The sequence below is a fragment of the Leguminivora glycinivorella genome, chromosome Z, assembly GCF_023078275.1.
Source record: "Leguminivora glycinivorella isolate SPB_JAAS2020 chromosome Z, LegGlyc_1.1, whole genome shotgun sequence".
NCBI lineage: Eukaryota > Metazoa > Arthropoda > Insecta > Lepidoptera > Tortricidae > Leguminivora > Leguminivora glycinivorella.
This window is the reverse complement of record NC_062998.1, coordinates 47,185,283-47,200,431: the sequence shown is the minus strand read 5'-3', so window position 1 is coordinate 47,200,431 and position 15,149 is coordinate 47,185,283. Positions and strand designations below refer to the sequence as shown.

General features: G+C 34.4%; 1 protein-coding gene across 3 annotated transcripts in view; it reads left to right on the top strand.

Moving 5' to 3' along the window:
* LOC125241550 (FH1/FH2 domain-containing protein 3) overlaps positions 1–15,149 on the top strand; it is a 78,527-nt gene that overhangs the window by 30,965 nt on the left and 32,413 nt on the right. Inside the window, exon 1 of one of the 3 annotated variants that reach the window (XM_048150086.1) lies at positions 14,208–14,800. The exons of the other annotated variants lie outside the window; for them this stretch is intronic. Within the exon in view, the coding sequence (XP_048006043.1) occupies positions 14,579–14,800 (222 nt within the window). The 5' untranslated portion in view covers positions 14,208–14,578. Of the gene's footprint in view, positions 1–14,207; positions 14,801–15,149 lie in introns of those variants that run through there. 3 annotated transcript variants of the gene reach the window in all.

Here is a 15,149-nt window from a genome sequence, read left to right as displayed (position 1 = left end):
TCGATCTAAACTACCTAGATGCACCATCACGGCTTAGAATGTGTCCGCAGCAAATTGTGCTTGAAAATGTTCTAAGCACAATTGGGCGGTCAGTAGCGCTTCATCCGCCGTGTCGTCAACATGCCTAAGTGCTCCGTAAAAAAGTGCAAAAATAACACCTTATATACGTTAAAAAAGGATGACGTATCGTATTTCCGGTAAGTAATTGTTAATAATTTTATAATGTTATGCATTTGTTGCCAAAATGGCTTCCTAACTTACTAAAAACATTTATTTTCTAGAATAATTAAAGTAAATTCCTTGATTTGGTCTTACGCAGTTTGTCTCTTTCTCTCGCGCTATACTAGTAATGAGCGGACGGCGACAAAAGATGGATGAAGTGGAACATAGTTAAAAATGGAATGATGGAGTTGTTGGATTTGCCATTATAATGTTTAATAATTGTAACATTTTAAGGTACGTTTCTCTCAAACATTTAAATTTATGGCAATAATGTCGGTAGACAAAGAAACCGGGTCGGTCTGGCAAGTTTACCTGGACTGGTTATAAAAGGGACTGCTCGTCGGCGAGCAGTCACTTTTAGTTCTACCAGCGCCACGAACAGAGATAAGTACCTTAATCTGATTATTTAATAATAATAATTGCCTGAATTAATTTATGAAATTATTTTAAGTACCTTAATCTGATTACTTAATAAATATAAATACCTGAATTAATTTATGAAATTATTCAATGAAAATTATCTGAATTAGTTTATGGAATTATTCAATGAAAATTGTCTGAATTAATTTATGAAATGGATTAATAAAAATGTATTTAAAAAGTTAATATGTTTTAGTGTTTCGTAATAACTCGACAACAACATTGTTTATGTCTGATTATTTCATAATAATTGCCTGAATTTAACTATGAAATTAATTAATGAAAACTACCTGAATAAATTGATAAAGTTGACTAATGAAATTGTAATTAAAAATTAGTAGATATATTTTACTATTTCATTATACGAAACTTAATAGTAACCCTGTTTATGATTTTACTCCCTTGTCGAGTATTTGATGTGTTTCCAACAAGTAAATATATTGGTGTCATTGCTTTATAACCAATGCAGTTTTATTATGTCCCATATTTGCCCATTGAATTACATATTTAAAATTATTCCAAAAACAAATCAGGATTGCTTTAACGGCGAATTGCCCAAACTGTAAAACAAATATATGTTTATAATTATTTTATCATATTAGTCACTTCAGGTCATATGACATTTGACTAAAGATAATTTGTTCTTTGGAAGTTAGTTATTTCGTCATATTAGTAGTCACTTCAGGTCATATGACATTTGAGTAAACGTAATTTGTTCCTTGGAGGTTAGTTACCTTTCTTGAAGTAAAAACGTTGATTATTATTTTGAACAAAAAAAGGCTGTTTAGGCCCTTTAACATACTCGGTCGCATAATTAAATTGATATGATCTCTCATACAAACAAACTAAAGACGTTTAATTATATATCCAAAATGCTAAATTCAGAAGTGGGATACGTTTTACCTAGCCATCTTTTAACACTGTGAATTATTTCAGAGATAACGGATTGAAATCTGCTGACCAACTTTCATACCACCATTCGAAGTGCAGTTTCTTCGGGCTGCCGATACCACAACATTGTGCTTCCTACATTTGGTCCTACTGACAGCGATGATGGGGCTGCACGGCCGACGCATGGTGCACCGATTTCGGGACCTTCTGAAAACCTGAATGGACTGGCGTTGTTATGATCATTAAAGTCGGTAAGGCCCTGAGGGCTCTGCATTATCATGTAAAAATTCTTGCTTTGAAGAAATATTTTTGTACCCACTGTGTTTTAAACTGATTTTGTTTACTTATTACGGAACTGCAGTTAATTGAGCTAGTTATTGAAAGAGCTAGTGTTATGACATCTTGAATAAATAAATTACCTCATCTTAGATCATGTTGTTTAAAAGAAAAACAGTTAAATCCTGAAGAAAGGGTATAAAAGTCAGAACTGAACAATACAGGTTTAGAACAATACTGGTTTAGTTTCTTCCTTTGGGAATAAATTATATTTTGTTAATGACATAATTCGGTAAATAAGTTCTTGTTGTAAAGATTGTATTAGGACACGACTGATCCGGAGTGATCCTATAACTGCAAAACAATAGTAGCTATTTCTCTTGAGAAACACTAATATTTTTTTTTTGTTTATGTATTTAGCAAAGTGGCAGTTTTCACTTAATAAGTAAAAATTTGATGACTCAAGATCGATGTTTTCAAGCAAATATGTACATTTCAAAAATCGCTTTCATTTTTTTTTAATACTCTCTTTTCAATTGTCCAATATTTGTTTTCGCTTACATTTTATAAAGATTTTTCTCCACATTGACCAGAATGAGACCTTTGTTTTTCTTTATGGTCCTCTAGAAATACTTCTTCCTACAAAATATAAAAGGAGGTTTAAGACTGTAACGATCAGTTCAAGGATTTGACTCTAACTCATTATGTTATAAATTACTTTACGTTAAACGTTAAGTAGATTGCCATTATAATGCGATACAAAAAAAATTGGCAATCGATATGTGATTTACTTTAGAAGGCGGTTTTTGTTGTTTATTTAACTATACTATACCAGAAACAAACAAATTAGTAATTTACCCTGCCTACCTGCAAAAATGTCAAATTTAAAGGTAGTATATTAGTGCTTTCTTCAGATAAGTGGCATGGCTTCAAAGTGAAAGTTGTTGGTTTATTTAAATACAATAGTTTAGTTACATACTTACCTACATAAAAAAAAATAGACTCAAAACTTACTGCTAAAAATGCTGTGCTTATTTTAACCTGTTCCTGCCCACCATGTAGGTACAGTTTGAGGCATTGAAATTTAAACCAAATTATTTAATAAATATGGTAGACTTTCTTTTAGTTAATAAAAAAAAAATAGATTCAAAACTTGCTACTATAAATGCTGTGCTTATTCTAAGAAACGCTTAAACGTTTGTATCCCGCACTAACGTATTTCAAAATTATTTCACAAATTGCGGAGCAATAAAATTTACTGTTAGTACCCAACAGTATTGTTACACACACATCCCAAGTTGCTGTTACCTCGGACAAATTACTGATCTGATCTATTTATCATCATTGCGAGTATGTTTACAATTTTGTTTTCTCTTTTCGTTGAGAAGTAACGATTAAGGACGTGTCTGAAATTTTAATTCTACTTCCACGTTTGTGTGTCTGTTATCGCATATCTTAGGCTCAAAAACGAATAAAGTTTTATTTATTTATTTAAACTTGCCATTTTCTATCAGTCAACCATTGGGCAAAACAGAGATAGTTTGGTGGACGCCATTATAAAGCCAGTATGAGATTTTAATGATTAAATACAAGTCGATTCTATTATAAAATAAACATACATAGATACAACAAATGAACTTACATACATATTAACATATACGTAGATAAATAAATGGACCTAGTGCGAGACACATAGACATTTAATCTGGAATGTTTGCAAATAAAGGCTTACGCAACTTGCTTTAAAAAGAAAGTTTACTCTGTGCTTGCCTGGTTTTCGAGTTTGGGTAGGTTCATATCTACAACGTATTTTTATTGATTTCCGTTAATATTAGGGGACGGTTCTTTAGGTAAATTACAATTAATGTCTGTCAGAAATTATTGTCTTTTTTCTTACTGTTATCGAGTTATTCAGGGAATGAATTTAGTGGCTCAGTAAGCGTAGTAATAAAGGATGCCTTTGTAATTCCTTATTATTATTTATTGTTACATGTGACGTCATTTACTTGAGACTGACTTCACTGTTTCTACGGGTCTCTCACATGATTGACAAATTTATAATGTATGAAAACGATGAAAAAAAGAGAAATCATTTTTCGAATTTAATAAGTGATTTGCCGGGTGTTTCCTGATATCCTAGCGACTGTCAAATTTAACAAAAAAAAAAACCACTGTGTTTTCATAGTAAATATCACATTATACGTTTGCTACAATATGTTCTCAGCGGGTTCGTATAAGTAATAAAATTAATTTGGTCTCCCAACAAGAAAGTCATTAGTAAAAAAAAGGGGGAGCAAAAAAAAAATAAGATTAATAAATTAAATTATGAACAATAATAAAAACACAAATGCCGAACAATAATAAAAATCTCACAGAACAAGATACTGCAAAAAAAGGGTCACTAGGTAGGTACTTATTCATCTTCCATGCTGAATAGAGTACGGAAAATAGTGTGAATAGGTTCAAATAAGATTCTTTGGGAAAGGGACAATTTTCAAAATATAACTGTATAAATAAGTGGGCGATTCTATATGCATCTTTTCCTGATGATTCGTCAGGTTTATGCTTTACTTCTCAAGATAGCTCATTACATAGTTAATGTGATACTGTAATGCTTAATAAATATATTAGGTATACTATTTACTTAAAACCGTTGCTGATAATGCGATATTTGTCATGTAATAAGCTACGAATAAAGGAAGATGGGTTTTCAGTTTGTACGTCATTTGCACCTTACATGACATGCCCTTCATAAAATATTATGTCGTTAGGTCAGACTGGCCGAGCTGTTTGGAAGATATAACAATATTCACACTTGTTGATTGATCGTTAAGTAATCAGAAGTGAATATAAACATATAGCTCGATTAATTGAAGTCCTAGGATACTGTATCTTTTTACAGTACAAGGATAAAGAAAATGTAAAATGGTATACAAAATGGTAAATGGCCATATAAGTGCTGATTATCTTAAAGCATTCCGCAAAAAAAAACTGGCTATATTTATTGTGTATTTATTACATCAATTTAAAATTACAATAAATAACTGAAAAAAGGTAGCTTTTTTTTTGCCGATTGCTTTAAGTCCGGATTAGCCGTGTTGGATATGTATACGGATATGGATACGTATGTAATAAAATGTGTAATATATATTATATACTATGTATAATTGACAACGTTTCAAAATTTTCAGTGTCCCTAAATCGGAAATCATTTCGAGATATATTAATATATTTTTTTTTCTCTCCGTATTTTTAGTATAAAAAAATCTTAAAAAATAGTTATGGGGAAGTGACGTCAATAGCTGATTTAAAGCTGTCACTATTACAAAAAATCTTCCAGTTGGGAAGTCACTTGAGTTTGACAGTGACACTTGACAGTCAAACGGTGACTGTTTAAGCTGACTGTTAAAACTTTTTTTTTTGGAAATAATTTTGTCGTTTTCTTAGGTGTATGAAACAACACATGTGACATCATAAAGCTGTCTTCTTACGCTCTTTCTGCTCGAAGTAGTAATAAGGGATTTTCTCATTAAAATAGCAGTTTTTGGAAAAATAAAAAAAATACGTGTATCTTTTAGTATTGAGTTCTTTCAAACCAAACAAAAAGTAATACTTAAAAATATGAAATGTTGTCAATTGTATATATACTGCTGGTCGGTTATGTGTCTGATGATTGCTTGACGTCATGGTGCAGCAGGTGACGGAGCTTTCATGCCAGGGCACATAGCTACAAAAATACTGTTGGTCGGTTGTGTGTCTGATGATTGCTCGACGTCATGTCGCAACAGGTGACGGAGCTTTCATGCCAGGGCCCACAGCTACAAAAATACTGTTGGTCGGTTGTGTGTCTGATGATTGCTCGACGTCATGTCGCAACAGGTGACGGAGCTTTCATGCCAAGGCCCACAGCTACAAAAATACTGTTGGTCGGTTGTGTGTCTGATGATTGCTCGACGTCATGTCGCAACAGGTGACGGAGCTTTCATGCCAGGGCCCACAGCTACAAAAATACTGTTGGTCGGTTGTGTGTCTGATGATTGCTCGACGTCATGTCGCAACAGGTGACGGAGCTTTCATGCCAAGGCCCACAGCTACAAAAATACTGTTGGTCGGTTGTGTGTCTGATGATTGCTCGACGTCATGTCGCAACAGGTGACGGAGCTTTCATGCCAGGGCCCATAGCTACAAAAATACTGTTGGTCGGTTGTGTGTCTGATGATTGCTCGACGTCATGTCGCAACAGGTGACGGAGCTTTCATGCCAGGGCCCACAGCTACAAAAAAATGCTGGTCGGTCACAAGTCTGATGTTTGCCTGGCTTCACGGGCAGCAGGTGATGGGGCTTACATGACAAGGCTTGTGGCTACTTAATATAAGAGTAAGATTAAGATGTATAACTATGTAAATACTTTTGTACTTCGAGATCGAAGTACTTGTCAGTATGGCCGTGTTGGATTTGCCATTATAATGTTTAATAATTGTAACATTTTAAGGTACGTTTCTCTCAAACATTTAAATTTATGGCAATAATGTCGGTAGACAAAGAAACCGGGTCGGTCTGGCAAGTTTACCTGGACTGGTTATAAAAGGGACTGCTCGTCGGCGAGCAGTCACTTTTAGTTCTACCAGCGCCACGAACAGAGATAAGTACCTTAATCTGATTATTTAATAATAATAATTGCCTGAATTAATTTATGAAATTATTTTAAGTACCTTAATCTGATTACTTAATAAATATAAATACCTGAATTAATTTATGAAATTATTCAATGAAAATTATCTGAATTAGTTTATGGAATTATTCAATGAAAATTGTCTGAATTAATTTATGAAATGGATTAATAAAAATGTATTTAAAAAGTTAATATGTTTTAGTGTTTCGTAATAACTCGACAACAACATTGTTTATGTCTGATTATTTCATAATAATTGCCTGAATTTAACTATGAAATTAATTAATGAAAACTACCTGAATAAATTGATAAAGTTGACTAATGAAATTGTAATTAAAAATTAGTAGATATATTTTACTATTTCATTATACGAAACTTAATAGTAACCCTGTTTATGATTTTACTCCCTTGTCGAGTATTTGATGTGTTTCCAACAAGTAAATATATTGGTGTCATTGCTTTATAACCAATGCAGTTTTATTATGTCCCATATTTGCCCATTGAATTACATATTTAAAATTATTCCAAAAACAAATCAGGATTGCTTTAACGGCGAATTGCCCAAACTGTAAAACAAATATATGTTTATAATTATTTTATCATATTAGTCACTTCAGGTCATATGACATTTGACTAAAGATAATTTGTTCTTTGGAAGTTAGTTATTTCGTCATATTAGTAGTCACTTCAGGTCATATGACATTTGAGTAAACGTAATTTGTTCCTTGGAGGTTAGTTACCTTTCTTGAAGTAAAAACGTTGATTATTATTTTGAACAAAAAAAGGCTGTTTAGGCCCTTTAACATACTCGGTCGCATAATTAAATTGATATGATCTCTCATACAAACAAACTAAAGACGTTTAATTATATATCCAAAATGCTAAATGAGTCGCTAATTTATATTTTTTGTAAAAGAAGCCTATTTCATAGTAATAATGTATGTATTTATTTATTATTATGGACCAATAAGTCTGAATGAAAATAAAATAAATGATTTCAATTCAATAATATTAATACATATCTTATAAATTACTTTAATTATAAAAAGAAACAACCCGGGAATAGCAAATTCGTTTTTAAGTAATAAAAAAGGTTTTTATTCCAGATTCCCAAAACAAGACGTTGAAAGGGAAAAATGGTGCAAGATTATAGCTGAGGAGCGGAGAGAAGATTTACCCACACAAAGCTTTGAAAGAAATTACGTAGAATAATAAATTAATGTCATCATTCGATTCTTATTTGTTTTAATAGCTACTTAATTCATATTCTCCAAGTGCACCATCCCTCACACACACCACATACAATCCCTCAACTTTTTACCTTCACATAATCGCTACACATACACTCACTACACGCACACACACATATGTTATATATATTAGACGACCGGTCTGGCTCAGTCGGTAGTGACCCTGCCTGCTAAGCCGCGGTCCTGGGTTCGAATCCCGGTAAGGGCATTTATTTGTGTGATGAGCACAGATATTTGTTCCTGAGTCATGGATGTATCCTATGTATATAAGTATGTATTTATCTATTTAAGTATGTATATCGTCGCTTAGTACCCATAGTACAAGCTTTGCTTAGTTTGGGGCTAAGTTGATCTGTGTAAGGTGTCCCCAATATTTATTTATATACATACATACACACACACACATATATATATATATATATATATATATATATATATATATATATATATATTTATATATATATATATTTTTAAACAGTTTTTCGCAAAAATACCGCAAATTTCCTCATTCTCGCCTTTCATCTCATAGCGCGACTCCCATGATGCCTCTGTCCATCCTCGTTCCCAATTTTAAAATGGCGTTTAGATTGTTGCAGCGCGAACGAAATTAAACTTATGTTGGTTGCAATAAGACGTAGATTTGTTTAAAAATATGCACACCTGCGATCTGCGGTCATAAAATTTTATGGCTTTCGCGATGATCACATTAATTAATGTCATAACCGCCAATTGCTTGCATTTGAAATTGAACTTTAAGTACTAAGAAATAACGTTGTTTTTGTAAAAAAATTAAAGTAGTTTTTACTACATTCGAAGTTTTCGTTTGTCAACTTTTGCAATGCGAATTTTGAGTGTAAAGGTGTAATCTTGGGAAGTTTAAATCGATGGTACTTTGTGATTGTAGCGCTAAATAATATTATATCTAATTCGAAGTATTCAATGAATTATAAAATGTAAATTGGCTACGGTTTTTTTTTTATAGGACTAAAACACATTGCATGTAGTCATTCTCACACGGTACTTCTGAAATTGAAAATTGTGCACAAAAAAAATACCTATCCAGAGTATCCAGGACTTAAAATTCTACAGAAAACGCACCCCCACAATAATGTAAAAACGAATTATGATTTAATCTTCATTCTAAAATGGTAAATCTGGTAAAACCCCAAAAATCTAATTTCCAAACATTTACAGAACTCGCACTCGCACATTGCGACGAGCAAATCTCTTATAATAAGATGGTCTATGGGTACTGGCACCATAGATCTGTGTACAGATAACGGCTAAGCCCTCGTCGGCTACGCTTAATTAAGTACGATCTAATGACAGACGGTACGGAACCTTCGTCTTAGGGTACTGTTATACCCCTAGGCCGCGTGCTAAAACGGTGTAGGTACGAGTACCTGAGTATTAAAGCTATATTATTGGGTAGGAAGTAATGCTTTAATAGGTAGGTCATTATGATTATGCAAAAAGATAATACTATCACTTTTGACTACCTATTACATTACGACGGCACACTACTTGAAGTAGGTTCTAACATCGATCATATTGTGTAAACAATTTAATTAAGATAGCAGTTTCCAAAAGATAAGGTTAAATTAGAACACTTAGCAGCGGTTATCCAACAATTTTATTTATGCTTTTCACGCATTTGGCCTGGTGACAGATTTTTTTGCTAAGATCCTAATATTCCTAATAGATAAATATATAGGCAATGACAACATTACAAAGTTTATTCAAATAATTAGGTGAAATAGCATTTTATAGTTACATGCACACGATCCTCAAGAATCCGACTCAGCTGACACATTGAAAAAAGATGTCACTATCAATCAATTTTATTAGTAAGGAATTAAGAATCGAACAATAGGGAACATACAAACACAGAGACGACTCAGTCGGTATAGTGAGACGGAATATTGATTTTAACGACCGCATGTAACATGAAGAGAAGCACTATTGCGGTCGCATAGAAATTGGTTTTAAATATCAATCTTTATAGGATCTGTTGGAAACATTAATGTGTTCTGGTTGTATCCAATGTTACGATAACTAGGAATGTGGTTAAGGAATACGAGTATCATAACACCTCTGCGGAGATGGACCAGTATATATTGTGTCGTTTCAATTTTTGTGTTTATACATTCGGTATAATTTTACTTATACCTCTAATATAAAAGGTTTGCACCATATAATTACCACATCTACATATCTATACAAATTATAAAATAAAAAATTGCTGTTGATGATATAGGCCAGGTTACCGAAACATCCGACATGGATCATATGGGAAATGTAAAATCACTCCCTAAAGTAATTGTTACAATCTATTTATCATTAATTAAGTATGTTGAATACCAGAATAAACTTTAGTTCTAGAAGTTTGTACCTACGCTACCCAGATGTATCTATTACAAGTACTGATGTTAAATATAATAATAAAAACCGGCCAAGTGCGAGTCGGGCTCGCGCACAAAGGGTTCCGTAGCAGCAAATATAATAAACTTATTATGTCAATTTATACACCTGCCAAAATTACAGTTAAATCAACCTATCTCAAAAACTATAAGAGATACTTTGATCAAACCAAAAATCGTTGAAAGAGTTAATTAGCATGCATCACCTCTATTTTTTTTAGAATTTTATACCCCGTAGTTATAAAAATAGAGGGGGGGGACATACTTTTTACGACTTTGAGAGCTGATATCTCAAAAACCGTTCACTTTAAGAAAAATGTTTTTTAGAAAACTTTATATCATTTGACCTTTCCATTGATACCCCACACGGGTATGTACATCGAAAAAAAAATTTTCATCCCTCAGTTACATGTATGGGGGGCCCCACCCCCAATTCTTTTTTTTACTATTTAGTGTCATAATTTTGTAGCGGTTCATACAACACATATTCCCATCAAATTTCATCACTGTAGTACTTATAGTTTCCGAGTAAATCGGCTGTGACAGACGGACAGACGGACAGACGGACAGACGGACAGACGGACATGACGAAACTATAAGGGTTCCGTTTTTGCCATTTTGGCTACGGAACCCTAATAACAAATAATAACTATTATTCAACAACTTACTGATTGATTTGACAAATGTAAAATAATAATGTTTATATTATACACGTACAAAAATAGCCACTGCCGATTTGTGTATCGAATCCCTGTGTTACGTAAACCGAGCAGAAATGCATTTTATTTTGGGTACAGTTAAGAACATTAAGCTTAAAAATACACTGAAACTGGAACGGCATTCTCAAGAGAGCCGCAACGACACTAATGTGGAAAGACGATTTCGAGGGGCTTAGCATACCTACTTATACGTGGCTTTCCATATACAAAGGGTCCTTAAGCTTCAAATTTCAAATCCATACTAATATTATACACAAATGGGAAAGTCTGTGTGTCTTTCCTGGCAAAACGGAGCGACGAACGGACGTGATTTTTTAGGTGGAGATAGCTAAAGGGATGGAAATTTGTATGGACTGGAACATTCCGCAATTTTCAAATTTAATGCGAGCGAATCCGTGGGCATAAGCTAGTATAGGTAATAATAAGGTACAGCGGGTCAAATCTCGACTACAGATATACCAGTGTCAAAGTCTTGTCAAAGCTGCTGAACAGTTGTGTACGCCTCGTATGGATTCAGATATTTCAGATCGAATCGATAATCGATTGCAGACATTTTCAATTTAGTATTCTCTAACGGTAATACTCGCGTTAGCCTTATTTGCCTAGTATTTCACTTTATTACGTGCAACAGTCCTTATACTACATATAAATATGTCGTTCCTGCGAACACGGAGGTACGCAGAATATCCATTCTGCAATCATTGCACAACGTCGACCCACACGATTACGTAAGCGGCTCAAAATTAGAATAGAATAGACAGAATACGGCCTGGCCGTTTATTCCCAATGCTTATGAGTCGAACACCCAGGATAACCAGAGCCAACTCGACATCAAGATCCGTAATTACTACGGGGATCCCAAAAGCATAAGATAAGCCTGGTGTTCTGAAAGTTTGACTCCTGAGCTTTTGAAATATCACACCTGATGACGGAATGCCGAATACTGTCATGTCTCAACACGTCTATAATCGTATTCTGAGACAAAATATCTTGAAACTGGAGGCAGATATTGGTTTGTTCCAGTTTGCTCCACCCGTTGGTGCCAGAGTTCTACGAGGCCGAGGGTGCAGTTTGTTATGTTATTTGAACTCGAATGCAAACCCTCTGTGACGGCAAGAATCTATAGACTACGGTGGCTGCTTCTCATCAGACGAACCGTGTCTCTCTTTGTCATCGAAGTAGAATAAATAAATAGCCTACCTCATATGAACGGACTGTTATGAAGAAACTAATATCGCCGCCTCTTGATACAATATTAATGCTGAGAATAAGTTATTTGCTCACTTAATTTTTATAAGCATCGTCAATGCTACATAACGTAAATCGATGCCGCGTTTGAAGTTTATAAAAAAAAATGTCAATATAAAATGACGTTGAAAAAATCGTAACGCCGTCTATGCAGGATCGTGATCCGACGTTAGTCGCTTAAAGGTCAGCTTATGGGTCAGTGAGCATCACGACCAACAATATGTCGACCTTTATAATTGACGCGAATAGTTCTTTGTTTTAAACTGAAGAAAATGCTTTCGTTGTCAAGCCTTATATGCACAGAGATGAGTTGATTACAGAGCCTTCTAACATCACAAAAGTGAAATTTTAAGTACTTGCCACCTTACTAAATGTTTTCGGTAATGCCACTAGGTACATATAAGAATCATGTCATGACTCATGACGTCATGATACCGGTTTCGATGGATCCGACAAAAACTACAAAGTTTTAAACGCGGAAAGTTTGAAATTGCATATGCCTGTTTTAAAAGCTATACGGCAAATAAATAACCTTTTTACCTATAACAGAGGGCTTTTACTTCGTTCAGGACATACAATTATAATTTATAATATAACACAAACAAATAAAACAATGTAGCTTAGTAGGCGCTAACTATCCCCCATAGGTACTCGTATTCATAAAAAATGGAAATTCTGAAAAACAACAGCTCATGATTGTTGTGACAGATACAGAAACAAAGCTGGCCTATTTGACACATAGAATCCCGGGAACTTTTGGCTCCCTTACCGTAAACAACAGTACAATTTACTAGATTACTCGGTCATTTATTTTTCTACGAAATCTGATCCAGATCTACATTACCCCACATCGGCGTTACCGATACAGCTCCTTTGACACACATCCTCAAATAACTAATCATCGCGTCCAGTTTTTCCCGGGCCTATGAATGCATCCGCGCGCGCGCCGGGGCGTCGACCTCAACACTGGAGACACGACAATGTTTTTGATGTTTTTTAAATCACTTAGCAGTAAATAAAGTGCACTCGGGGCTCCTACACTTGAGGAGCAATTTCTTATTGTTATACGGACCTTTTTTTTCATATTAAAGTGTCAGTCCTATATATGTGATAAATTTCCACAGAAGCAAACATTCACAATGACGTTAAAATAATCGTCAAAATATAATGATTCTAGCTAGTACCCACGAAAAAAAATCTCTTTACTTTAATAGTTTTTAGTTCATCCACTGCAGCGTCCAAAAATTCAGTATTTTTTATGGAAAATTTTAAAAAGCCCATTTAGCCCATCTTATATAGACACAATTGCTCGCTGTTTCTTTATTCAAATCTCTAAGAGCTACGATGCAACAACCAAACGAACATGCTTCCACTCTGTTAACATTTTTAACCTTCTAACCTAAGCCCTCTTTTTTCCTCCAGAGGTTCAGTTCATGAATACTTACACGAATACTTTGGATGGTAATCCTTAAAGTTTTATCATACATACCCATTTTATCATACATAATATGCATTTTCAACCGGATATCGAACCCGGGAAACTCGATCCCTTATGAAAATGACTGAAATACTTTTGTTATTAAAAGTTGTAAGAAAGATTAAACGCTACGGAGCTTAATATATGTATAAGCTAATATCATTATACAGACTCGTATGTACATTATCTTATATACGTTTCTCTGTTTGTTTCATAAAATTTGCCGTTCACAGACTATCAAATTAACCCATTTATATTGTTTGCATTGTAGGTGAAAAATGTAATGTCCTGTACAATGTATCTTCAGTATAATGTACTTTCAGTACTCTATGTATATGAAACACGAGCACTTGGGTGGGAGCAAAGAGTGGGAGTGTTTATTTATTTACATCTCGTCTCGTTTTAGTGAACATTTCGCAATAGGTACCTACGTATAGGTAATTCTAAAACGAGGTATTAGTCAAATCATGGGCTAATGTTCCGGCTGTAAAAAAGTCTAATGTCCAAAACGTCTTATATACATGAAAGAAACTACGAAGATAACACATTCTAATCGGTTGTAAAAAGCCTAAACATAACATTTCGTTATCGTCAGTCGACCACGTGCGCTGCGTCCGCCAGTCTTGGTGCTTCGCGAATCGCGACTTCACGTGTATGCCATGCCGCGCCGTGCACCGCATATCTTGAAGAAAAGTCGTGTTAGCTTCGTTTACAGTTGTAAAAAGGCATACATAATAGAATATAGTATACTAACGCCCAGACAAAATTAATTATAGAAAATTGCATTTCTCGCCTAACTCGCATAAAACTGAATTCGATTCGTCATAATGAAATAAAAATACAAGATCGAGTAACCGTATACCGCATTTTTTTTAACTGGCTCCGCATAAAGATTAATATTTCAAAAACGTTTCAGTGTAACAATGTGATACAAAACATCAGCCTGTGATTCGATAGACTTTTAAAATAAGGATAGATTAAAAATGATCGAACTAGTGAAAGTGAACGATAGGGTAAATGGGAGTATGCGGGAGCTGGTGGCTGACTCGTTCGTGTGCCGGGTGCAGTACCTGGACGACTTGGACCCATTCATGGAGTACAACGTGCGCGAGCCGCCGCGGCCGCTGTACCACACGTTCAACACCACCTTACCCCTGTCCTACCAGATAGCCTCGGTGCATCGGTTGCTTCAGGCGCCGCATAGGGTAAGTATACGACTATAATAATTACAAGCAAGCATAATTTTCTGGGATGTGGATTATAGCTTAGTTTACTGCAAATGCTGGCGAAGGTGATTAATAATGTAGCAAAATTGCATGTACTGCAACTGCAGCCTTGTTAACTGTTATTTAATATAAATTATGTTTATCCTTTTATCAGAATTCATGCTAGTTAATACCTTGAAAAGAAAAGTTGCTTTTGAAGTGACGTTTGTGGGAAGCCTCTCTGAGACTGAGGCACGCCACAGACAGTCTTAAAAAAATTCATAATCTTAAAAAAAAATTGTATGCAACCTGTCAGTTCAAACCACGGTTCAAACTGACAGAATTTTCA